Here is a 26,169-nt window from a genome sequence, read left to right on the forward strand (position 1 = left end):
GTAACCCCTCACCGACTAACTAAGTAATCCTTGACCGATCGAGTAACCCCTAGCCTAGTAACCCCCAACCAAGTAACCCCGATCGACCGAGTAACCCCCGACCGATCGAGTAAACCCCGACCAAGTAACCCCTAACCAAACAAAAAATAAGAAGAAAAAAGTAAGATGCAAAACATAAATATTCTCTAAGGTGTTGTATGGTTGGAGGTAAATAGCATGAGAAATTCTACCATCTACCTTAATTCAAATCCTTGCGATCGCCATTATTTTGATTCAAAACTACCATCTACCTTTGCGATTGCCGTCATTCTAAATCAAGTCTACCATCTGAACTGAATGCTGCAGATTTGAAATCAAAACGACGGTGTAGGTAGATCTACCGGCGACGAAGACGGCGGCGGAGGAGGTGGAGGTTGGGAGTAGTTGGAAGGAGGAAGGGTTGTCGAAAAGGACGAGGGAGCTTTGAGGATTAAGGTTTGGAGGTTGTGGAGGTGATTGATGTGGCTAGCCACATATAAGGCCAGCCACATAATAATAATAATAATAATAATAATAATAATAATAATAATAATAATTAGTATTTATACTTTTTAAATGTTAGGTAAAGAAAATTAATGATACATGACTATATTTATAATTATAATTACGTGCTTATCCGTATAGGTGTAAAATTATATTATTAATTGGATATTCATATTAATTATAATATGTAGTGTGTTGCTATAAGTAAAATTTTATTGTCAAAGAAAAAGATATTTTTTTTTTCAGAAGAATTATAAATTATTTTATGCATACATTTTTATCCTAAACAAATCTATCCAATCTAATCTTACGTGACATCTAATCTAATCACAATAATACCTATTTATCGCCTACGTGGCGCGATACTTGACGAAAAACTGGAATGTCAATGCTGTCTCGTGACCTGGCTACGAGACCGATTTTATTTATTAGTGATATGATATGATATAATGTCTCTTTTCTTTTTATGAAAAATTTAGATTTTTTTTTTTGTGAAGAAAATTTAAGAGTATTTTGTGTCTTTCAAATCTTCTAATAAGGGTATAATCGGAAAATTTTATGGGACACACATTATGGGATACCAAAATTGAAAATGCTGAAATAATTAGGGACGAAGGGAGTAAATGGTAATATTTCCAATTTATTTACTCCTTTCAAGGGTCTTCCTTTCATCTCTCTATAGTTTACATTTGCAGAATTGCAGTAAGTAAAATTGTGATCAGTTCGGTGAGATTTTAATTAATGGGGAAAAATGGGTGCACCAAAAATGGGGTTAGCAGGAGTGAAAATGGCGGATTCAGATCATTTGAGGAAGAAGTTTACTGGACCAATTTCAAGTCTTTGCGTTTCTTCCAATTTCTTTCCTCCGATTTTCACTCCCAACTTGTAATCTCTCTCTCTCTGCTTTTCAAATTTTTTATTTTTATATTTGTTGCTGTTTGTTTCATCTATTATTTAATTCTTTTGAATTTGCATGTTAATTTTGTTTTGTAATTAGTTTTTAGTTTTGGGAGTGAGGGTTTGTGGGTTTGTTTGATTTAATAAATCAATGTATTCCGTAGTTTAGAATTGGCATAATTTAACCTCAGAATTATGAAAAGAATTTGTCTTGAACAGGTGTGTTTTAGGAGTGCATGTAGTAATTCCTCTAGTTTTATCAAATAATTATCTTCTCATATACGTAGTATACTAGAAGAAATCATGGAAAATTTTAATGTAGTGTTTTATACAAATATGAAAAATGCATGTATTATGTTGTACTAATGTTTTCCCATTGCCATTTTAATGACAGTGTTGTACTATGAGAAACTTTTAATTGTTAGAAGCTTTCAATATGTTTAGGCAACTACAACAAGATAATTGAGCGCACTGGTATTATATTGTAGCTATTGGTGGGGCTAGATTGGTTAGATTAGCTCTTTATTTTGACGTTATTGATTTTTCGAAGCATAGATGTGTATCGTTATTGATTTTTCGAAGAATAGATGTGTAGATAACTTTTGCCAATTCATCTTCTTAAAATTTGAAGAGCTTGGAGGTCTTGTACCATCTGGATTATTGCGGTATGACTCTTAATCTTGTTTGGAAAGTGGTCATAGATTGCAGGAATGGTAGTTTGTTTATAAATCTGTGAAGAAAATCTTATGTCATTATCCATGATAATGTTAGTACTTCATTTTCTTCATAAACTTTCATTACCATCCATTACTACTTTGAGAGGTGGAATCGAGTGATAATGTAAAGTTATTGATGAAAAACACATGTTTGGGGATAGAGTTTCATTACTATGCTAATGAACATGAGCTTTTCTTACAAATTTATTTACAAATATATTATCTTTCCTGTGATTTTAAACTGTTTACTACAAGAGCCATTTAGGAATTTCTTGCATGCAAAAAGTTCATTATAGATGTTTAATTTTAAGAAATGGGATATCGATTTTATAGAGTATCAAGGTTGGATATTGTCTATAACTCTATATATATCTACTGTAACAAAATTGAGCAGTAATGCCTTGTGGGTTCATAACTTCATATGACGTCAAGAATGGCCTTTGCGATACATTTTCTTGTAACGGACGTCAAATTTTTCATTTGCTTGAACATTTATTGGTGGTATTTGTTTGTTGCTGCACTGCACTTTTGAGAAGTGGATACATGTCTCGTTGCATTTGTAATTGGAGTGACATGCTTACTTACCCTGATTGTGTAATTACTGCACATTTTCTTCATCGTTGATAATCAGTCATGTTGTGAGAAGCATGGGATTGAAATTTATAAATCAAAACATTTGTGGATGAATGTCTGAAATCCATTTCCTTTCCCTATGTATTCCTATGTATTACCAGATGATTCCGAAAGAATTTTCTGAAAACATGTGGAATAAATTACCACAAATGGTGGTCCTCAAAAGCCCTGGGGGCTCTACATGGGAGGTACAACTTGTGAGGGATAATAACAACACCCTTTTTTTCAAAGATGGATGGAAAGAGTTTGCAAAAGCGCATAACTTGAAAGAAAATGACTTGCTCATGTTCAAGTACACCCGTGATTCCTGCTTTAAGGTTTGGGTGTTGAGCGGAAGGAACTTGTGTGAGGTAGCTGGTTCATATTTTGTCAAGAAATCTGCTCTTGAAAAAAATGGTGCAGGTGAAAATTCTCAGTTAAAAAGAAAAAATACAATGGTAGGTTCTGCCATGGCTACAGGAAATAAGGACAATTCAGAGCTTGAAGATTCGGACACTGAAAGAGCCTCTGCCAGAGCCTCAAGGAGGAAGAATCGTAGGAACTCTACTGTTTTAAGAAATAGTGGTGCTGAAGAAAAAAACCGTAGCACAGATGACACACTAGATAGAGTGCCCCCGAGTGAAGCAGATAAAGAGAGAGCACTGCAAATGGCGAACCGAAATTTGACAGTTGAAAGCTTCATTGTTGTCTTGAAAGATAGTAATGTTTCCCAGTACTATCGCTTGGTAAGCTTTCTCTGATAACTCTTTCCGTTTCCTGCCAATTATGTCAATATGAGCAAAAATGGCCTTTAATTATATCTCCATTGTTGTTTAAAAATAAGAGATGATATAAGCCTCATACCACGACCAGTTTACCTGAAATTACTGACAAAGTATGCCTCAATTAGGGATTACTTTGGTGGAATCCAAAACAGGCATTACTTTAGGCAAATCTGGCAAAATATGGGGTTTTAAGGCTATTTTCCTCGACAAATCATCTGTAATCACTGTGCTTATTTTGTTATGTATCAGTCTTATAAAGATTGCCTCTCTCTATTCTAGAAGAACAATGCCTTAATCTCTAGGCAGGAGTGAGTCTATAATTCCTTTGGTTGAATCAAGGGTAAACTACTCCATGTACTCTGGTACTTTGTCGTAATCCATAAGATACCCCCAATATTTTAAACGCTCACAAGGTACTCTGTAATTGACTATTTCTTCCTCGTAAATTTGCTAACTCAGTGTTGATTTTATATTGAAAGTGCCAAAAGTAAAATACCCCGCCACAATGCCTACTTGTCGAATACTCCTCACTGAGTCCTCAGGGGTCCATTTGTGAACTAAAATTTGGGATTGGTTTTAGGTTGTGATTATTGCTGTAGTGAAAGTGTGAAACCCAATATCCGATTTTGGATCTTCTTTTTAGTTATGAATTGTGATGTGTTTAGAAACAAATGTAATGGGTCTTGCTGACTAGATTTTGTCTACTTAATACTGATTCCGTATGCAGGGTATTCCTGCACCATGGTCAAGGACTTATCTTACTCGGAAACACCAAGATATGAAGCTCCGTGCAAATGGCAAAAACTGGACTGTGAGGTTTAATGCTGAGCCACGGTATGGAGGCGGGGTTTTCATTTCTGGGTGGTCCAACTTCGCTGTAGATAACTTGTTGCAAGAATTTGATGTCTGCTTGTTTAAACTGGTAAGCCAAAAGGATGAGCCAGTTATCTTTGATGTCTCAATATATCGCGCTGTTCCAGAGGCAGCTCACCTCCCTTCTTATAAAACACCTTAGGTTTAATGCTGACTACCGCTGTTGAAATTCAAGAAATTCTGTTTGAGAGTAGATTAAGGTTTCCTTCTTTTTTTATTTTTTAGTTTTGTTGTGATTATAGCTATCATGTAGCATTTGTTTCACTTTTTATCCTGTAAATCGTTTCGGTGTTGCTTAGACAGCCTCTTAACCTGCTCTAGCTTCCTTGACAACGATAGGTATTTGCCATTATGCATGACAATTTTGAGCATCATACTGCACTATTGCATCTTTCTGAGGCATTTTGTAATTTATCTCAGAGAAGGTAATCAGCAAAGAAACACCTCATGCAAAGACAAGGTAAACAGAAGGTTAGAAGTTGGTGTATTGCAGCATGTTAGTACCTATAGACTATAGTAATTACTTTTTGATAGAACTGACCCAATCTAGACCCTTAAGCCTTGACTGTACTCGAAATTGGATGATTCGTTTTTTTACCTGAACCGAAATTTATATGACTATACGAACTAAACTGCCCAACCAAAATAACTTGTCATCCACTCATCCGTATCTAAAGTATCCAAACAACCCGTTTGCCTCTTTGCACATCACAGTATATGAAACTTGGATTATACGAGATTACGAGTAATGTAATGTACTTTGCTAAAACTCTGACAATGAATGGATTGGGCTTGTAATCACAGTATTGTGGGCTTTTGGTCTCTCATATCTTAGTGTATATTCAGTGCAATGGTAATTATCTATACCTACATCCTAGAGTAGGGAACTTTACCTACACGGCTGCACCCCCATCAAAACACTACGTTTAATCCCCCTGCCTCCATAGCCACTGCACACTAACTGCTTTTATTACCCCCTATATATGCACAAAAAAAAAAAAAAAAAAAAAAGAGAAAAAAAATGATAATTCAAAACCTCCATCTGCATTTGCATTTTCTCTCTCCTCACCCATTTCTCATCCGTTTTCTCTCTTCTCACCTATTTCTCAGCCATTTTCTCTCTCATCAAAAGCTTTAATGGCAAAATTGTTACAAAATTAAAAAAAATTATCACAAGAAATTGTTCAATCACTTCGAAATTCAACAAAACAAAGGCAAAATTCGAAAAAAGTAAGTTATTTTGTTCAAGTTTGGAACAAAAAAAAAATATTAACCCTAGGTTTACTAATTTGTTTAATACGATTGTATTTCAAGAACATAATTGAAACATCAACCATGGAAAATGTATCGACATAAGTATTTTACTATAGTTCTAGTAATTTTTGTTCAAAAACTAGTAAATTAAGCCAATACTTTTTTTTTCCTTTTTTTTTAGCAAAATAAAGGAAACAGTTTCAGGGAAGAAAAACAAATATTCTGGAGAAATGTAAGTATTAATAAATTTAGTTCGTAGTGAATTTTGTTTTAATGAATATTCTATTTTGATAAATGTTCATTTATATATTAGTATACTGCAATTCACATATTAATATATGATTAATATAAATGTTCATTTATATATTAGTACATAGTCATTCACGTAATAATGTTCATTCTTTATTATAGTTTGGAGTGAAAAAATATTTTGGTAAATGTTTATTTTTATGTTGGTAGATTTTCAATCACATAATAGTATATGGTCATTCACAAGTTCACATATTAACATACGACTATTAAAATTTTGATAAATGTTCATGTTTTTGTCATCTTCTTCAAATATTCATGTTCATTTTAATTTTGAATTTCAAAATATTGTCTTTTCTCAGATGGATATATGGTCAATCACATATTGATAACTTCAAGAGTGTTTATTTACGTATATATTTTATGTATATGCTCATCGATCATTATCTTTCATGATCATTTTCAAACTAATACATATTCATTTATATATTAATAGATGTTCATATCCATATTGAATCACGTAAATATGTTCATTTATGTATTTATAGTTGTTCATTTTCATATTAATAGATGATCATTTTCACACTAATATATGTTCATATATATACTGATAGATGTTAATTTTCATATCGTTCATGTCCATTTTTATACTCATCCATGTTTATGTTCATATGAAAATTGGTTCATTTCAACATTTATTCTTGCTCAAATCTAATACAATATTTTTTTTTTTATTAGTTAAAAAAGAATTGTGCATATAGTGAGTTACACCGCACAATAGCAAGGAAAAAAGGAAGATGACAAAAAGAAAGAAACCAAGAAGGCATGGAGTCGCCAAGCAACATAAACCAATAACACAAGCTTGAATTTTTCGAATTTAGATCGAGAAGCTTATTGTGTTTGATAATATATGTGGAGTTGTATTGTATATTATAACATCCAATTGTTCAAATTTTCACTACTAGAAAACATGCCATTTTCAACGGAAAAATTCCGTTGGAATCACCCTGAATTCTGTTGGAAAACCCATTTCCGACGGAATTTCCGTCGGAATCGGTTGTTGGAAACCCTTTTGTAGGAAAAACGACTTTTTCGACGGAATATCCTTGATTGATTCAATTTTAATTTTGGTGGTATATAATTTCATTTTGATTTTATTAGGAAGGAAATGAACTTTTTCTTTTTCCTTGAGTACTACTATAAATAGTCATTTAGAAGCACAAATACAAAAATATAATAATTTGAATATTTCATGTCGTATTACCATAATTGAACATTTAATAATTATTCTAAAGAAATGAACATTTAAAAATATAGAAGTGAACATTTACAGTGATGAAAATGAACATTTTATAGGTGATTCAGAACTGAAAAAACAACCAAGATGACGTTATTAGGAAGGAGTGGGGGGTGCAGGCAGCTCTTCCTACTCCGGGGTGTAGGTAAAAATTTGTAGTGCAATGAAGCCTGTTCAATATACACTGTAGTACAAGTGAATTTGTATATTGTATAATTTGTACGAAAAATCAATGATTATTCCCCTGTTAAAGCTAATTTAACCTCGTCAAAAAAAAAAAAAAAAGCTAATTAACCCCAAATTATCTTCTTTTTTTTTCCCCATAAATTCTTATATGTGGCTGGTCACACTTTCCCCCAACTTACTATCTTCTACAATTACATTCAATTTTCACCCCTTCTTCTCCTTTATAAACTATTCATTTTCCAATTAAAACATATTATAAAATAAAAATTTATATTGTACACCTATAAACATCCCGTGCATTGCACAAGCCAGAAGGCTAGTTATAATTAAAAATGAAACACAATTAAAAGAAAGCAAAGATAGTAAGGACATTAATTCATTTCTTGGTGGTCTTATGTTCAAACCTTGTAATAAACATTTTTATTGCAATTAAAACATGTTTATAGTATAATGGATGATATGGCATACAATACATGTGGAAAGAGATGTGACATAGATCTAATACATACGAAGGGTACCATATGGCACATATTCTATTTTAGGAACATTTTTAATATATAAAAGTATAGATACCAAGCACGTTGTTAAAAGATGCTTCCTTATAGAGTTATGCGAAGTAGATATTAATCCGTATAATAAATGTTGGTTCCTCCCTTCGATTATCTTTTGGGCCACAAATAGGCAGCAAAACTACATAATTATGATACAAAGTTATTGAAGATAATTTCATGGTCCATTACAACATTAACAACAAAGTGAAAATTTTACCCTACACCCTAGTGTAGGGTGTGTTCCCTACACCCCCCCTATGCTACGTCGTTTTGTAGCTGGTATTGAGTTCTCATGTGCAGCTTCTTTCCTTTTGCGATTCTTTCCTTTTTTTTTTTTTTTTTTTCCTTTTTTTCTTTTTTTCTTTTCTTCCTCTTTTTTCCTTTTTCCTTTGATTCTTATTATTCAATTTATGTATATATATGATTTTAAACCCTATTTTTTCTCTCTCTTCAATTGATCAACCAACCTCCATTTTTGATCTACATTTTTCTCTCGCTAATTCATCTTCTTCATTTGATTTTTTGAACGAATTCGTTAATTGTTACCGATCATCAATGGCGAATTCTGCATCTGGAGATTGCGTTGATTTTGATCGCGATTGCGAGCGTGTGTTTCCTTCTGGACTTCGTTTCGTTGATTCGTTTGTGCAACAATGTGAGTAATTGTGATCATAATTTTTCAATTTTTAATTATCCCTAATTTGTTCTGTTATAATGCTCTGTTAATTTGAACTTAATTGATGTATTATTATTCACTTTCGATTTTTGAATTTACTACTTTGATTACATTATGATGAACGTTTTTGGATTGTTGTACTTTGTATGAACATTTTGTTGCTTCATTTGTTGTTTCATTTGTTGTTTTCTCTGTGTTTTAGAATTGTGTGTTTTTGTCGTATATTTTGTAGATTATACTTTCAATTAATCGTTTATGTTTTCTTATTCATTGTTACTAATGTGTTTATGTTCAGTCTTAAAGTCATTTTTGATCATTTATTTTTACATTTTTATATCGATATTATGTGTAGTGGTAAATAATGAAAATATTGTTCAAAATATTATGTGCTGAAATTCTTTTTGCAATTGATCATGTGCTGTTTTGATATTGAACATTTTACTTATTTGTTATTGTTCATTCATGAAACTCTTTATGATCATTTATAATTGTATATTGTGCAGTGGAAAAAAATGATGATATTATGTATTTAGAAGCAGAACAGTCTGAATTAAAGGATAAAGAATTTAAATCTGAAGATGAAGCTTTCGAAGCGTATAATGAATATGCTTTTAGGAAAGGTTTTGGAATTCGAATTGGGAAGAGTAAGAGAAGAAGAGATGATTCTTTTTTGATGAAAAGATTTGTTTGTTGTAATGAGGGATTCAAAGATAATAAGTGTAAGAATAAAAGGATTTATGAGAAGTTGGATCATCGAACTGGTTGTTTAGCTTTTGTGCAGTTTCATATTGATCATTTAGGGGTCTATACATGTACAAGACATGAAATGGTTCATAATCATGCTATGATTCCTCCTGAAAAAAGGCATTTGATAAGGTCTCAAAGAGATGTGAATAAAGAGCAGCTTCTTTTCATTTCAACAATGAAATTGAGTGGAGTCAAAGTTACTGATTCTTTGAGGGTTCTAAAGAAGGAGGTTGGGGGATCTCCTAATCTTTGTTTTACTGCTTCTGATGCTTATAATGCATTGTCATCTGAAAAAGCTGCCCAAATTGAAGGATGTGATGGTAACCAATTGATTAAATATTTTGCCAAGAGACATGTGGATGAGACAGATTTTTATTATGATTTTGAACAAGATGATAGTGGTGCTTTAGTTAGTTTTTTTTGGCGTGATGGTAGGATGATGAGAGATTATCATTACTTTGGAGATTTGTTGGTTTTTGATACAACTTATAGAACTAATAAATATGGAATGATATGTGCTCCATTTGTTGGGATGAACCATCATGGTAACAATGTCATGTTTGGTATGGGTTTTATTCTTAATGAGCGCACCGAGTCTTTTGATTGGTTGTTTGATACATTTTTGCACTCAATGGGGAGGAAAAGTCCCATTACAATTATGACTGATCAAGCACAAGCGATTGCAGCGGGTATAAGAAACATTTTTCCTTCAACTGTTCATCATCGTTTATGTGTATGGCATCTTGAACAAAATTCTAAGAAACACATTGGAGCATTGAGAGCTTTGGAAGGCTTTACAGATTTGTTTGGATATCTTTTGAAGTATTGTGAAACTCCTGCTGAATTTGAATATTTCTGGAAAAGGTAAATTATTGTTTTTTATATTTATTTTTTATTTTTATTATGTGATATATTTGATTATTATGTGATATATATATGAACATTTAGTGTTTTACATATGATCATACAATTTACTTTGTTATGTATGTTATCATAATATTATTAGTGTCCATATTGTTTATGATCATTATTCTTTACACAAATGTACATATTTTAATTTATATTTTGTTCATTTTTAAATTAATATATGATCATTTCTGTTATACAGGATGTGTGATAAATACAAATGTGAAAATGATGATTGGTTATGTGATTTGTATAAAATAAAGGAAATGTGGTGTCCTGCTTATTCTAAGAAGTATTGGTCTGGTGGTATATTGTCTTCTCAACGTAGTGAAACTACTAATAAGTCAGTTTCACAACGTCTTAATAAGACTCAAGGTTTATGTGATTTTTATCATGTTTTTCTTGATGTCATTTCTGAGTGGAGAAGTAAGGAAGGTGCAAGAGATTACAATACTCTGAGGGGTAATAGGCACCTAGCTTTTGCTAATATTGGTATATTAGTTCATGCAAGATCATTGTACACTATTCAAGCTTATGTTCTTTTTGAAGAGGAGTTCATTAGGGGGACAGCTTATGATCATGTTGATAATGGTTTGCGTTTTCCAGAATATTCATATCTTCTTTGGAGGCCTGGGAAGGATATAATTAAGCATGAAGTTGTTTTTAATAAGGAAACACATGCAATTTGTTGCACATGCATGTACTTTAGTGAGACTGGTTTACTTTGTTCTCATTCTCTTCGAGTATATCATTTGCATTGTGTGCGTAATATTCCACAAGAGTATATAATGAAACGATGGACAAAGGCTGCCATGTGTAGTCATGGTATTGAAGAACCTACTTTGAGGACAAATGTTGTGGCTACTAGTGTTTGGAGGTCACAAACAATCAGAAAGTTTGTTAAGTTGATAACAAGTTGTCAGAATTCTTTGAATGCAAGGGCAGAGGTTGAGTGTTATTTCAATCTGTTAAAAGAAAAGGTTGAGAGTGTATCAGGTGTAATTGACTTTAGTGAACCTGTTAAAGAGGTTGAAATTGTTGATCTTGAGATCAAGAATCCTCCAAAAGCTAGGCCTAAAGGTGAGAGGAATGTAAGGCCTAAGAGTACCTTGGAGAAGCAGTGTAACAAGGCAAAGGGTAATTTCAAGAGGAAAAAGTCTCTGTACACTCCTTACAAAAGGGGTATAGGGCAAGCAGTTGTACAGGTATATGATCATTTCATATTTTCAAATTGATCATTTCAGTTTTCGTAAATGATCATTTATGTTTTTTTTTTTAAATAGGAACTTGATGAGAACGGTTGTGCTGTTACTTATGCTAATTCTATTAGTGATCCCATTGAATTGATTGTTTTGAGCAATAAACGGGCTCAGGTAAATTCAAATGTGCCAAAAAAAACATTTTATTTATATTTTATTAATATTGATTTTTATAATTTAAAAATATAGGTCGGCTTAAAATCAGCTGTTGTAGAAGAAATTCCTTCTAGTTCTAAGGAATCAAATCATAGTATTTCCAATGATTTTGATCAGGTATATGAACATTTATGATCTATATTATAATTTTTTTTTATTTAATTTTTTATTTTTTATATTTTTTTTTGGTTTTTTTGTAGGCTACTGGTGAAAGCTCTCTTTCATCTATCATATCTATTGATGTTGATATTTCATCTATTGCTAAGGTTTTTTTTTTTCCATATTTGTTTGTATAAGTGTTTGTAACTGATCATATACTGGTTTATTAATGATCAATTTAATTTTTTTAAAGGCGAAGGATTTAAATCTTGAAGGTGTTTCTGCTGTTCAACCTTGTTCTAATTTTGGTGCAAATGAAGGTGCTTCTGGTGTTAAAACTTACTCTCAAATTAATCCAAGAGTTCCAATTCATACTAGTGCGTCAACAAAATCTCCTGTTGTTATTCAACCTACTGTTCCCAGGAATGTTCAAAATCAAACTCAGAATTGTTCAAACACCAATCCAGAAATGATCATATCCAACTCCAGGAATGTTCAATCAACAAATGTTCAAGTTATTTCTCCTACGGTTCAAATAAATGATCAAGGATTTCCTGTTCAGAATGTTCAAGTTACTCCTCCCACAGTTCAAAGAAATGATCAAGGTGCTCGTGTTCCAATTCTTCAATCAAGAAATGTTCAATTAGGTTCTAAAAAGATTTCTTCTAAATATGATAGGTTGTTAGCCTTTTTTGATACAAGTGTAGCTAAACGTTTGGCTAATAAAGATAAATAATTAGTATTCCAGAACTTTATAAACATTAGACTTTTTTGTAATGTTGATTTAATTACTATTTTGTAATTTTGAATTTTCGATCTATTATATAAAAAACTTTCATTCAAAGATTAAAATGAAATATCAATTACAATAATATTAAAATAAAATCCATAAGTCTACTTCTAAAAAAAAAAAATAGTCATATATAAGAAATGAACATATACATAGTTGTAAATGAACATTTGAAACTACAAAGTTGCAAATTTTCTAGCTTTCCTTCTATTTGCTCTTGATTCAGTGTTTTCTTCAAATAACATCAGTTCTGCTGTGTATTGGAGCCTTAGATTTCTAATTTGTTCCACCTGTTGAACAAAATGAATTGTCAAATTTTAATTAAACAATCTTTACTGTTTCATAAATGAATATTATATCTTAAATAATTGATCATTTATAACTCTTACATTGTTTGGTTTTAAATCACAAATCCAGCTCTCATTAGGATCAGCAGTGAAGGTTTCCATATGCTTCATAATGTAAACTCCACAGTTTGTATAGTCATTGTTGCTACGCCATTTCATCTTTTCCAAAACAACTGTGTAGTCTTCAATTCTTTTTGCATCTTGATATCCAAGGTGTTTCATGTACTCTGCCAATCCTTTTAACTGATAGAAAAAAGAGTAAAAATTGTTTAGAAGTTTGTATTGTGATGAAGACATGAACAATTAATAAAATATAATTGATCATGTAGTCAACTATAAATGAACATATTATCTCACCATCATTTTTGGTTGTTCTTCATATTTTGCTTGGACTGATACCTTTTTTGGTAGTTTTCTATTGTCAATTATATGAATTTTGTCTTCTATATGATTGACGCACAACAGAAAAAAATGTTGAGAAGTTGATACTGGGAAGAAGACCTGAACAAATTATATAATGTTATTGGACAATATATTGAAGGTAATTGAACATTTGTATTAAACAAGAATTAATACCTGTTTATATCCAACAATGCTGTCAATTTTATTCAACTTCAGTTCATTGTCAATTCTTTCTATGAAGGCATTAATTCTTGTCTTCATTGATGATCCTTCTTGACAAACTTTATTTGTGCACATAATGTGCTGTTGAAATACAAACAAACATATAGAAGTTAAATGAATTTTTAGCAATTATTTATCATAGGAAAATAGAATCAATAATATAAAAAAAGAAGAAAGACTAACATGAAGCACTGTTGAGAAATAAATCTTGTTTCTCGGCTTTTTATGATTAAGAAACCTTGCCCATCCATCTATGACACAATTTGTCACTTCAACATCATCTCCAAGAGTTTTCATTTCATTTCTATTGATGAGATTCAAGCCATCATAGTATAAGAGTGCACTGCATTATGAACATTTAATAATATGAATGTGAACATATTTTTATAAAAGATATTAAACCTTAAGTTTAATTAGTGTAAGTAATTACCTTTCATCTTTTCCACCAAGAGCAAAGTCTACTGCAATTTGGTTCATGGCTTTCTCATCTTTAAACAGATCCTTGTACTTGACCAAGTAAGGAGATCGGAAAGCAGGAGGAAGTGTTTTCTTTTCGCGTTTTGGTCTTGTTGTTCAATATAAAATATTGTTAAATTAAGAAAATTATGAGGAACATAAATGAACATTTGAGTGTATATAAATAAATTTGAAATTATACCTTTCAACCTTTTCCTTTTCAGTTTTTTTCTTCTTTTCTGCAATTGACTTTTTCTTATCATCATTCCTGGTCATATTACATAACACAAATGTACATTTAGGTATATGAAAATGTTCATTATTATTTTTGAACATTTACTTAATATAAATAATGTACCTTTTTGTGACTTTTGAGGATGAAGCAACAATCTTCTTGTTTTCACTGAAAAGTGAAACAATGTCAGTACATATTAATAAAATAAAAGCTTCTTATGTAACACCCTGAATCATTTTCAATTCATAAAATGAAAGATATTGATTTAACATAAACCTATTGATTTAACATAAACCACACATTCATATTACATATTCAACAAAATAATGTTCACACATACAATAGTTTGAGAAACACCAGTTTCAAGTTACAACACGATAGTAACATAAGTTAAATTGTTCCATCTAGATATTTTATCCTACACCATTACATAACCCTAATAGTAAGACATGTCTTCAGGATTTTACCCCTCCACTTTTTCATCATTTTTTGTTTTTTCAAAAACATCTTCCTTGTTTTGTTTTCCACCTCCAACTGTGTTTTTTGGATCATCACTTTTTTCACCACCATCTGACCTAGGGTCAGCATCAACCACTGAACCAGATCCTGCATCTAAGAAAAAATTTAATTAGATATAATATAATTTCTTTGTAAATGAACATTTGAGTATTTATAATTGAACATTATACCTGTTCTAGGCAATCCTTCATTATCTGACCTAGTGTCAGCATCAAGTTTTGAACCAGTTGCTGCGTCTAACAAAATAATACAATTAATAATGAATATTTCTTGTTTGTAAATGAACATTTTACACTTTTTAATTGAACATTATACCAGTTCTAGAAAATTCTTCAATTCTTTGTTCTGAAGCTGCTGAAGTTTTACCCACATCCTTTTCTCCAGCTGTATTATAAATCATCATTTTGGAGATACACTAAGTTAATAGTATTTACACATAATAATTAGAAATGAACATTTCTACTTAAGTTTATGTACATTATTATTAAATATATGAACATATTACCATTTGTTGAAATTATTGGTTGTTCAATTATATCACCAAGTGTTGAAAAGGTGGGCCCTGTTTCTGTTTAGGACAATTTAGACCACAAATTTAGAATTTTTCATATAAAAATTAGGATATATAGTCTCTTTTAGTTAGAATTTACCAATGGCTGGAGAAGGTGGAGTCAACCCCAAGCTGAAAGCTTTTCTGATGTCATATTCTTGTTCTTTTTCCTTTCCCTTTTTGGTTAATTTCTTCCCAGTCATTTGCTTCTCAGTTGTTTGCTTTTCAGACCCTTGCATCAGATTCTTCTCAGCTTGTGCAAGTGCATTTAGGAAATCCTCACTGCCAAAGAATTCTTCATCTTGGCTTAGAATTGATGGTTCCCTAGCTACCACCTTTCCTAAAACTTCATCAACTTTTTTCACCAAGTCATTTCCAGGGAAGATATCCTTTGCCTTCACCAATTTTGAAGAAAGCTTTGACAGGTTTGAACAAGTTGTTTTTACCAGGGAAACAAAATCATCCATAAAAACCTATATGAATGAATATTAAAAATTATGCAGTTGAACATTTCAGATTATACAAATGAACATTTATGTTAACAAAAGTGATCATTTTATAACCTTAGGACTTTCTTCAACTTCTGCAGCAATCCTTGGTAGAATTTTCCCTCTCCCAAATCCCAATTCTAATTCAATCTTCAACCTCTCAAGAACCATGTCTCTATTCCATGCAGATATGATAGGAATTGTTCTTGGAGGCCTTTTGTCTAACCTCTGAACTCTATCAAAATAGAACAACTACAAGAAAAAAGAAAACATGGAACAGAACATAAACAATAAAAAAAAGTGCATTTATTTAAATTTAAATGAACATCTTGTATCTAAGAATATACCATCAGAAATTGAAGAGGGCCTTTGTAGAACCCCTTGCCTTGCTGCTTTCTCCAATCAACATGACATTTGATAAGTGAGTCATATACAAACTGACACCAGTTCAAATTTTTTATGTTTTCTTTGTCCATCATAGAATAAAGAAATTTGAAATGGCATTGATTGTTTGATACACATTTCATCAAGCAGTTCACAGCCACTGCTAAAAAGTTAGTAATGAAATGTTCACTTGGTGGTCTGTTGTTGGTGAATTTATCATTTATGTATCCATTCACAATCTGCAAACAAAATGAACAAAACATTTATACTTTTGATCATTTAATGTATTTAAAATGAACATTTAAAACTGATCATACCTGACTCACTGATGGAGTTTTTCCTGACCATGATTTTCTCCATTTCTTCAGAAATTCTGCATACTCCTCACTAATTTTATCAGACTTTGGCTCAACAATTGGAATTTCTCCTGTAGGCAAGCCATAAACTACCCTAACATCCTCTACCTCAATTTCTATTTTTTCATTCTTTGGTAGTTCAAAATACTGGCTATTTTCTTCAAAACTTCCCAATAACCAGTTACAGAACTTTTGATCAAGTTGAGGTAAACTAATGTCAAGAAGTGATCCTAACCCTATATCAATAATTTGTTGTTTTTGGGTAGGTGTCATCTTTTTTATCCATGCAATGAACTTCACATGTCCTCCTCTCTTTGAAGATTTCTCTTCCTCAAATTCATCTTCCTGAATTTCCTCAACTTCATCAGTTTCTATTGCTTGAACCATTTCAGTTTTCATTTTCTTTTTTCTCCTACCTTCAATCTTTCCTTCATCATACAGTACCATCTTTTGCTCCTCCTTTTCAACCTTTGCCTTCACTGAATTCCCTTTCTTTGCCTGTTTCTTCCTTGGCTTTACTTCTTCCTCTTCCTCCTCTTCCTCCACCTCATAATCATCCTCACTGACAGGCTCTTCTTCTGCTCTATAAACTGACTCTTCACTATCATCATCACTGTCAGGATCTTGAGAGGGTTCATCTGATGGTACTTCTTGTATTTTTTTTCTCTTTCCAGCATTTCTCTTGGCAGGACTGACATCTGAAAATTAAATATATAATTTTGTTTAAGTATTGAAAATGTACAGTAAGCAAATGATAAAATGAACAAAATTGTTTTCTCAAATGATCATTCTATATATAGAAATTGAACATTTATAATATATCATTATATACCTGCTTTTCTTTTGCCAGCAACCTTAGAAGTTTTCTTCACTTCTAGAGTTTTCTTTTTCCCACCTATATATTGAAATTGAACATTAATGATATACCATCATAAATGATCATTCTATACATTAAGATTGAACATTTACCCTTTTTGCCTTGGTCTGGAGGATATTCAGCAGGAGCACCTGCCATTTTTTTTATTGGAGTAGGTGCTGGAGGTGGTGCATCAGCTTCCTTTTGAATAGGAAAATTCCTTGTAGACATTCTTCTCTTCTGTCCTATTTTTGCGGTTTCTTTAGCAGGCTCAACATCCTTCTTCAGGCTTCCCTTTTTAGATTCATCTAACAGAACATCTATTGTTTTTAAAAAAATTTATGTTAGTATATTTGAAAGTGTAATATTTATTGTGTAACAGAAAAGTATTATGATTACCTTGGCTCCTTGTAATTCTACCACTTGGCACAACAACAAGGCTTTTGTTTTTGTTTTTCCTTGCAACCATTTTGTATCTTGTTTTCATTTTGGTTGACTGATCACTTTTTTGTGATGATGGAGCTGTCTCCTCACTAAGTTTTGTGGAAACTTTATCATCATCTTGATCTAGAAGATAAGTTTCATCCTCAATTTGAACAAAATCAGGTGCAATTTGTGCTGCATATGAAATGATCAAATATAAAAGATTAAATAAACATTATTAAATTGGATGACAAAAGTTTACTATATACAATATAAATGAACATTTCAGGTAATGAATATGTACATTTTCCACTATTTACCTTTCGGATCTGTTGTCTTTGTAGACTCATCTTCCACTGTTTTCTCTTTAGGGATTTTCTCCTTTTCAGGATCTTTTTTTCCCTCTTGTCCTTCTATGAAAATTTAATTAGTTAATATTTATATATTTTTTTAATCTTATTGAACATTCAATATTATGTAGATCCAATATGAACATTTTATGTAATAAAAATGTACATTTATAAATTTTTACCTTCTACATTTGTTGTCTTTGGAAAGACATCTTCCACAGTTTTGTCTTTAGGGCTTTTCTCTTTTTCAGTCCCTTTTTTTCCTTCTTGTACTTCTATTAAAATTTATTTAGTTAAAATTTAATTTTTTTAATCTTATTGAATATTTAATATTATGCTTTTCCAATATGAACATTTTTTGTAATAAAAATGTACATTTTAAAATTTTTACCTTTTTCCACAGTTTTCTCTTCTATTGGCCCTTTTTCTTTCTTTTTTGCTTCACCTTCAAAAGTAATAGTATTGTTAAAATTGATATTTATGACTATTAAACAAAAATATTCAATAAATATGATCATTTACCTTTCCTGATTTCCTTGCTTGCCTTTTCCATTCTTTTGAGATTTCTCATAATTCTGATTGTCGATTCTTTGTACTTTCTGTAAATGTATGATATTAACTTTGAAATATATTCATTAATTGATTAAATTAATTCAATTATTTAAATTTAAACATACTTTGGGTTTCTCTCTATGTCTAAATGTATTTCTTGCATCTTGTCCTTTAATGTTGTTATTCTTGAATCATCTTTGGGTTTTCTGATATTTCATTAAAAATATGTTTGAATTTACAATTTTGATTAGTAAATAAAAAAATGAACATATAACTTATATTACTATTGGCCATGAGCAAACTTTTTTGTACTGATTTTCAAATGAACATATAGTCTATCTAAATTGAACATTTAAGTTTTCTTACTTTTGGCCAAGACTATTCTTTACTGGATTGCTTTGCACTTTTGGTTGAACTTCTTCTTGCTTGCTGAAATCAATATTAAGAAATACTTTAAATAAAAAATGCACATAAATTGTACATAAAATATACTGTTATAAAAATGAACATTTGTTTATATAAAATTGATCATTAGTATACCTTTCATCCCTGCTCTCTTTGTCAGTTGTGTTATGTGTAGCAGACACACTCTTAGTTGTTGCATTAGTAGCAGGAATGTTCTCACTTTGTTCACTTAAAAAAAACAGAATTATTTTATATAATATGATATTAAAGTATGAACTAATTTATACAATGAAGAAGATAATTAGTTATTTTGTATAAAGCTTTTATACCTTATTGTTTGATTTGTCTCTGGTGGTCTTGATTTTGACATAACAAATTTCACTCGAACCTTTTTTTTTCACTAAAATTTTAAGAATTACCTAATAAGTTTGGTATATATATACAATGTACAATAATTGAATGTAAAAACAATTATTTTATACATATAAACTTACTTGTTTAAAGTGTATCTTTCATAACTATTACCATATTCATTTTGTTGTATAACCTTCTTTAGAGTTAATGGTTCAGATTTCCCATCTCTAAATTGAAGCAAGTGTATCACTCTAAATGGCACATCACTACATTATAAATTAATTACATGACATTAGTTTGAATGCATATCACTGAAATGATTATTATCATATTTATATATGTGCATGATGATTTAATGAAATGTATATTTGTTATTTAAATCTCAATGACTACTCAAATGAACAAATATACATATATGATCATAATTATATCTATAAATGAACATTATGAGTATCAAATATGATCATATACAATGATGTTTCAATGAAATGTACTTTTGTTTTTAAATCTCAATAAATACTCATATGAACAAATATAAATATATGATCATAACTATATCTATAAATGAACATTATGAGTATCAAATATGATCATATACAAATAACATATTAAACAAAGATAAAACCAATTTTATCAAATACAACTAGCATATTAGACATGAACATAATATATTCTGTAAATGACTAATTACCTTGGTAGTGGAGACATTGTTAAATCCGTACCAATTGACTTGTCAATATCTTTTAAAAGTTCCGGATCTACAATTGGATCATTTTGGCGGTTTTTTTTCAATTTGTCTACTCTTGACTGAAGAGGTACATCATCATCATCGTCTCTGTTTTATTTAATAAATTGTTAATGTTTTAGTTATTTTCAGTAAAATCTTAGAACAATTACTACAATCGCAAAAAATTTTAACAAAAATTAGGTTTTACAAAAGTTAGGGTTCATACATTTCTTCAGAAATTTTCAACAAATTACTCGTCTGTGAAGTATTTTTCTCCAAAATCATACTACAATTGCAAAAAATTGAACAAAAATTAGGTTTCACACATAAAATCGCACTATAATTGTCATCGCAAGAATATGAACAAAATTACTTACTCTTTGGTAACATTTTGCTCTGATTTTCCAGTTTTATCTTCCATGTTCTTCTCTAAAGCGTTTTTTTTGCAAAATCACTCTACAATCACAAGGAAAAGAACCAAAATTATGCTTCATACAAAAATTGTACTAAAATCGTAATCAAATGAACAAAATTACTTACTCTTTATCAAAATGCTGCTGCGATTGTTTAATTTCATCTCGAATATCAGACATTTGAAGTAATTATGAAGTGTTTTGAAGCAATTTTGCAATAATTTGAAGAGAATTTCGTTCCGATTCGACGGTGTTGATGAGAGAGAAATTCTACAAAAATGAAGAAGATGGTTTTTAGAGAGAGAATAATTTGATATGGATAGTTTTTTTTTTTACTGTGGTTAGTGGGGGTAGTTACTGTAGTTTGTGGGGGTAGGGGAAAAACGCAAAACGCTGCGTTTTGTAGGGGGTGTAGGTTATGGTACCTACACTAGGGTCTAGTGTATACTAATTAACAACAAAGTTATTGAAGATAATTTCTGGTCCATTACAACATTAACAACAAAGTTATTTTAACCAATAACCATCTTTTAAAGTCATACATAACTCAATGCCATGGAAATCTCTCAATTGATCCATCAACAATTCAACATAGCATAAGAGTTTTATGAATCGGAGCTTCAACCATCTTCAATTCCCTTTATTCTTAGTACTTTGATTGTCTTTTTGTATAGTAGTTGTAACTTTGATCCAAAAATCACGTATAAAGTCTGTCTTTTTAATATCAGAAGATACACTCAATTGCATATGACTAATAGCAATAATTAATACAAAAAATGACCAAAGATACGTAAACTTTGCATTTTTATACAAAAATCATCATTTAAGAAATTGTACCAAGTACATTCTTGTCTACTCGTACATAAGAATAGCTGCTGGAGCAATCTGGAATGTTGCATTTTACATATACAAATTCACCGATATATTTAGAAATTAAAAAGCAATTTGCATTATTTTTAAGTCATGATTGAAATTTATTTGAATTGATATATATTTTTTGAGTAGTTGTAAAAATAATTTCAATTCCTCCTTATATAAAAAGCATATTCTAATAGAGTATTAAGTATTGCAATTTATTACGGAGTACAAATTTAACTCAAGATTTTATTGCAAAATTTACTTTGCCAAATTGAAGAAATAAGTTTAAAATATTGAATTATTATATCTATATACTTCGTATGTACTGTATATACCTTAAATTTTCTTTATAATTTGTGTTAATTAATATCCACGTGAAAACCCTAGCAAAGAATTGATTAATGTACTACAAACTTACAGAGTAATGGAGTGCATATGTTTGGTAGAAAAGGACAAGTCAGCTAGTTTAGTATGTGAAATTAATTAATTTTGAGATGATTCAACAATATTCATTAATGCCAAATTTAATTAATGGTGATTAATTTATGTACCCTAATTTAGTAAGCAGCTGCGTATAGCCGTATATAATGCATGTATTTCTCATTTAAATGCTCTGTAATTTTGCATTTAAATTTGAGTACTTGAGTACGATTTCTCGTGCATGAAAATGATTTGTGAATGCTAAGAAAATGTACATTTCCCCACCTTGTTATTTCCCCTCCTATTAGAGCAATTCACGTGTGATTTTGAAGAAAATGTTTTAGCCTTGTAACTTTGCAAGTAGAAGACAGGGATGAAAATAGAATAAGACGGGTATGATAAAATTACTCATGACTATCACGTGGAACGTAATGAGCCGACAATCTCAAATTCAATCACAAGCTAAGTCAAGACTTAATCTTTGTACAACTTTAATTAATAGATTGACAATTAATTTGACATAATTAATTTCATTGCAATAGTTAGTTTTACGTTTCATATAACATGAATGACGTGTTTTTTCATCCATAACAAATCATGAATTTCTTTCTTTTATAAAAAGTTATCGTTGACTAATGTTCTTGATCAATAATTTTTTTGGTGAAACTATAAATATATAGTTGTCTCTTTTCAAAAAAAAAAAAATATATATATATATATAGTTGACTCTTAAAGTCTTTAATAAAAGAAAACATGCATAAGAAATGAAGAGGATATCATAATTTTTACTTAAGGTAGGCTTTGGGTTGGAACAACCAGTCATGCAGCTAAGCTGCGATGTGCTCTAGGACTAGCCCCTCAGATGGCCAGCATGCACGGCACGCGCAACTGTTGTTGCCCATGGTGCCTAAAGGCCGCGGCATGTGGATCGGAACAACCCATTGCCATGCATGTATGCTTAGTGCCATTAACTAACAAAGTCCAACATGCAGATGCTTCATTAGATATATAGCATATACAAATTAGTACAAGTAGATCATAAACACAAGTACACAACTATCACAGCTCACTAGATGGTTGAAAAAGAATATACAAAATAGCAATCTTTAATCATAACGTTAATTGTTACGGAAGCATGTACATATGTACAATTAATAAACCAATATAGTGTGAAATTTTATGAAATGGATTAAAACGGAAAGTGAGAAGAACATAATTTGTAGAATGTGACAGTATGCTACCAAAAAAAGACAAAAACTTTTATTAATTTGAGCTGTGACCCTAATTATCCTAGATTCTAGGCTACTAGATAGCTTTTGACTGATGAAGCTGCAATTTACTCTTAATTACCGCCATTTAAACTTTTAAAGGCAGTCAACGTATAAAATGGCAGGGACCATCCAAAAGCAGGAAGATAGAGGACTTACTAGATCGAAATTATATGGAGTCTTTTTAATTAGAGTAGTTTGATCATTTAATTTGTTGGTGTTTAATTTTGCTAATTTTGGCAACTTTATTCACAGAGTATTGACTTTTAAGTTCTAAGCAATGGTCCATGTTCATAATTGTTATTGGACCAAAGAATCAACCAAAAATTTATGTCTATGATATGGTTAGATCGATGTCTAGTGTTTTATTTTATATTCTATCGCGTCCTCTTGAGTGAACTTTTTTGGGCTTGATGTGTAGAAGTAACATGTATAGGGTTTTTAATTAGATGCGATTAGCAGAATTTCATAAATTACATTCACAACACCGATTAGGATCACATGCATATAATATAAAGAGGTGAGTACTATAAATTATGATCCATCAATCACTCTGTAAGCAATATGAAGATTTTTTGTTACTCTTAGATATAGTTGGTCACTACCTTTTTAATGATAATTTTTAGACCAAACACTTCTTACGGTGGAAATCACTTAGGGGGCGTTTGGTATAGATATTGAAAATGGAGTGAAAAGGAAACAAATAAGATGGAGGAAAGGAATTATTTAACACTTGCCTTTCCATTTGTTTGTTTTAACCATGGAAAGGAATCACTTAATCATAACTCCTTTTCTTTTTGTTTGAGGAAGGTAAAGGTAATTGTTACCTTAGGTTATAGAGAGGTAACAAATAGTGGAAACCATTACCCCTAGGTAATGGTAATTGTTACATAAAGCTTCTAACCAAACACTTAGTAATGGTAATGGTTGAATTGAATCCATTCCCACCCCAAAAAATACTCTAACCAAACATGCTCTAATGTAATATGGATATGAGTCAGTTGAGACTCCAATAATATATACGGAGTACTTGGTTTGCTATTCTAATAAGAGTTGTATTGTAGCGTTCCTTAAAAATTAAGGTAGAATGACTCGTTTATCATCTGATATCATAGTATATTCTGCTTATAATTTTGTCATAAAATTTAAAGTCAAAACAAATTCACTTACCAAAATGTCTAATTAATAAATGGATCATAATAATCGAATTATACTTGAAATCAGGGTATATACAATGTCAATTAAAAAGAGATTAAGTTGTAGTACATATGGAAGAGACAAACAAACAAATTAAAAACCAACAAACTAGATAGTGGCCTGGTAAATAGCTAATCCGTACTGTAGTTTAGTTGAACCTTCAAAGCTTGGAATTTATTAAGAATGCAATGAATGAATGCACAATATGCCAATATGTACTGTTACTGTCTCTCATTTTGTAAACAGTTTCAATATTGTTTCCTCCTTGCTACACTTGTTATCTCCAAAAGATTGTCACATATTTTACTCGGTGAATACTTACAACTCTACGAAGTACTATTTTTTTCTTGCTACACTTGTTACTGTCTCACATAATTTATTTATTTATTATTTTTTTTTTCTTGTCAAAAAAAAAAAAGTACTAATTTTTTGAATCCATTTCCATATCAATAATATAGTTGTGTCCACCTATACACATGCATAAATTGGTTTGCTTGTTTCTTCGAAAAGAGAGATTATTGGATATAATTTGTGTTAATTAATATCCACGTGAAAACCCTAGCAAAGAATTGATTAATGTACTACAGTAATGGAGTACATATGTTTGGTAGAAAAGGACAAGTCAGCTAGTTTAGTTAGGTGAAATTAATTAATTTTGTAAAAAAAATTCAACAACATTCATTAATGCCAAATTTAATTACCGGTGATTAATTTATGTACCCTTATTTAATAAGCAACTGCGAATATAATGCATGTACTTGTATTTCTCTTTTACATGCTCTATAATTTTGCATTTAAATTTCGATCAGCACTTAAGTACTATTTCTTGTGCATGAAAATGATTTGTGAATGCCATAAGAAAATGTACATTTCCCCACCTTGTTATTCCCCTCCTATTAGAGCAATTCACGTGTGATTTTGAAGAAAATGTTTAGCCTTGTAACTTTGCAAGTAGGAGACAGGAATGACAATAGAATAAGACGGGTATGATAAAATTACTCATGAGTAACACGTGGAACGTAATGTGTCGATAATGTCAAATTTAATCACAAGTTAAGACTTAATCTTTATACAACTTTAATCAATAGATTGACAATTTGACATAATTAATTTCATTGCAATAGCTAGTTTTACATTTCTTGTAACATGAACAACATATTTTTTCATCGATAACAAATCATGAATATAATGTCTTTCTTTTATAAAAAGTTGTCTTTGACTAATGTTCTTGATCATTTTTTTTTTTGTTGTTGTTGAAACTCATAACTATACAGTTGACTTTTAAAGTCTTTAATAAAGGAAAATATGTGTTAGAGATGAAGAGTATATTATAAGTATTACTCTGTACTTAAGGTAGGCTTTGGGTTAGAACAACCAGTCATGCAGACTAGCCCCTCGGATGGCGGCATGCATGGCACGTGCGACTGTTGTTGATCACGGTGCCTAAAGGTCCCGGCATGTGGATAAATTAACAATCATAAACCATAATATCGTTAATCGTTACGGTACAATTAATAATTCGAGTGTGAAATTTTATAAAATGGATTAAAACGGAAAATGTTAAAAACATAATTTGTGTAACGTGACACTACCAAAAATAACAAATCTTTTATTAATTTGAGCTGTAATTATCCTAGATCCTTGGCTACTAGCTAGGTTTTGACTTATGAAGCTGCAATAATCTACTCTTAAAAGTCTTAATCACCGCCATTTAAAGGTTTCAAAGGAAACGCATGAAGAGGACTTACTAATAAATCGTAATTAATTATGAGTCTTTTTGGAGGAGTGGTTTGATCATTTAAATTTGTTGGT

At 30.8% G+C, this 26,169-nt stretch overlaps 3 protein-coding genes across 6 annotated transcripts; 2 read left to right on the plus strand and 1 right to left on the minus strand.

Moving 5' to 3' along the window:
* The first annotated feature begins 1,184 nt into the window (after nucleotides 1–1,184).
* Nucleotides 1,185–4,779, plus strand: LOC110736628 (B3 domain-containing protein REM16-like). The gene is made up of 3 exons (XM_021916894.1): nucleotides 1,185–1,407; nucleotides 2,870–3,493; nucleotides 4,260–4,779. Exons 1-3 carry the CDS (start codon nucleotides 1,264–1,266, stop codon nucleotides 4,545–4,547), a joined length of 1,056 nt encoding a protein of 351 aa, XP_021772586.1. The 5' UTR covers nucleotides 1,185–1,263; the 3' UTR covers nucleotides 4,548–4,779.
* Nucleotides 4,780–8,124: 3,345 nt separating this feature from the next.
* On the plus strand, nucleotides 8,125–12,544 carry LOC110736629 (protein FAR1-RELATED SEQUENCE 7-like). 4 transcript variants are annotated; one of them, XM_021916895.1, is made up of 7 exons: nucleotides 8,125–8,597; nucleotides 9,122–10,229; nucleotides 10,474–11,476; nucleotides 11,555–11,644; nucleotides 11,720–11,803; nucleotides 11,887–11,952; nucleotides 12,039–12,544. In XM_021916895.1, exons 1-7 carry the CDS (start codon nucleotides 8,363–8,365, stop codon nucleotides 12,519–12,521), a joined length of 3,069 nt encoding a protein of 1,022 aa, XP_021772587.1. In that variant the 5' UTR covers nucleotides 8,125–8,362; the 3' UTR covers nucleotides 12,522–12,544. The 4 variants fall into 4 exon arrangements, with proteins under 4 accessions (XP_021772587.1, XP_021772589.1, XP_021772590.1 ...); XM_021916897.1 differs by lacking the exon at nucleotides 11,887–11,952; XM_021916898.1 differs by lacking the exon at nucleotides 11,555–11,644.
* A 128-nt stretch (nucleotides 12,545–12,672) lies between these two features.
* On the minus strand, nucleotides 12,673–14,343 carry LOC110736630. The gene is made up of 6 exons (XM_021916900.1): nucleotides 13,977–14,343; nucleotides 13,730–13,889; nucleotides 13,499–13,627; nucleotides 13,280–13,423; nucleotides 12,965–13,165; nucleotides 12,673–12,865 (listed from the first exon to the last, which is right to left on the minus strand). Exons 1-6 carry the CDS (start codon nucleotides 14,021–14,023, stop codon nucleotides 12,752–12,754), a joined length of 795 nt encoding a protein of 264 aa, XP_021772592.1. The 5' UTR covers nucleotides 14,024–14,343; the 3' UTR covers nucleotides 12,673–12,751.
* Nucleotides 14,344–26,169: the final 11,826 nt, after the last annotated feature.

This window comes from Chenopodium quinoa, unplaced genomic scaffold, assembly GCF_001683475.1.
Source record: "Chenopodium quinoa cultivar QQ74 unplaced genomic scaffold, ASM168347v1, whole genome shotgun sequence".
NCBI classification, from domain to species: Eukaryota; Viridiplantae; Streptophyta; class Magnoliopsida; order Caryophyllales; family Amaranthaceae; genus Chenopodium; species Chenopodium quinoa.

Coding starts and splice junctions, on each gene's coding strand:
- LOC110736628 (XM_021916894.1), top strand. CDS start 1,264: ATGGGGAAAAATGGGTGCACCAAAAATGGGGTTAGCAGGAGTGAAAAT. Junction 1,408..2,869: donor CCGATTTTCACTCCCAACTT/GTAATCTCTCTC, acceptor ATGTATTACCAG/ATGATTCCGAAAGAATTTTC. Junction 3,494..4,259: donor TTTCCCAGTACTATCGCTTG/GTAAGCTTTCTC, acceptor TTCCGTATGCAG/GGTATTCCTGCACCATGGTC.
- LOC110736629 (XM_021916895.1), top strand. CDS start 8,363: ATGATTTTAAACCCTATTTTTTCTCTCTCTTCAATTGATCAACCAACC. Junction 10,230..10,473: donor TTTGAATATTTCTGGAAAAG/GTAAATTATTGT, acceptor TCTGTTATACAG/GATGTGTGATAAATACAAAT. Junction 11,953..12,038: donor ATATTTCATCTATTGCTAAG/GTTTTTTTTTTT, acceptor ATTTTTTTAAAG/GCGAAGGATTTAAATCTTGA.
- LOC110736630 (XM_021916900.1), bottom strand. CDS start 14,023: ATGAACCAAATTGCAGTAGACTTTGCTCTTGGTGGAAAAGATGAAAG. Junction 13,628..13,729: donor ATTTCTCAACAGTGCTTCAT/GTTAGTCTTTCT, acceptor GTATTTCAACAG/CACATTATGTGCACAAATAA. Junction 12,866..12,964: donor GTGATTTAAAACCAAACAAT/GTAAGAGTTATA, acceptor TTTGTTCAACAG/GTGGAACAAATTAGAAATCT.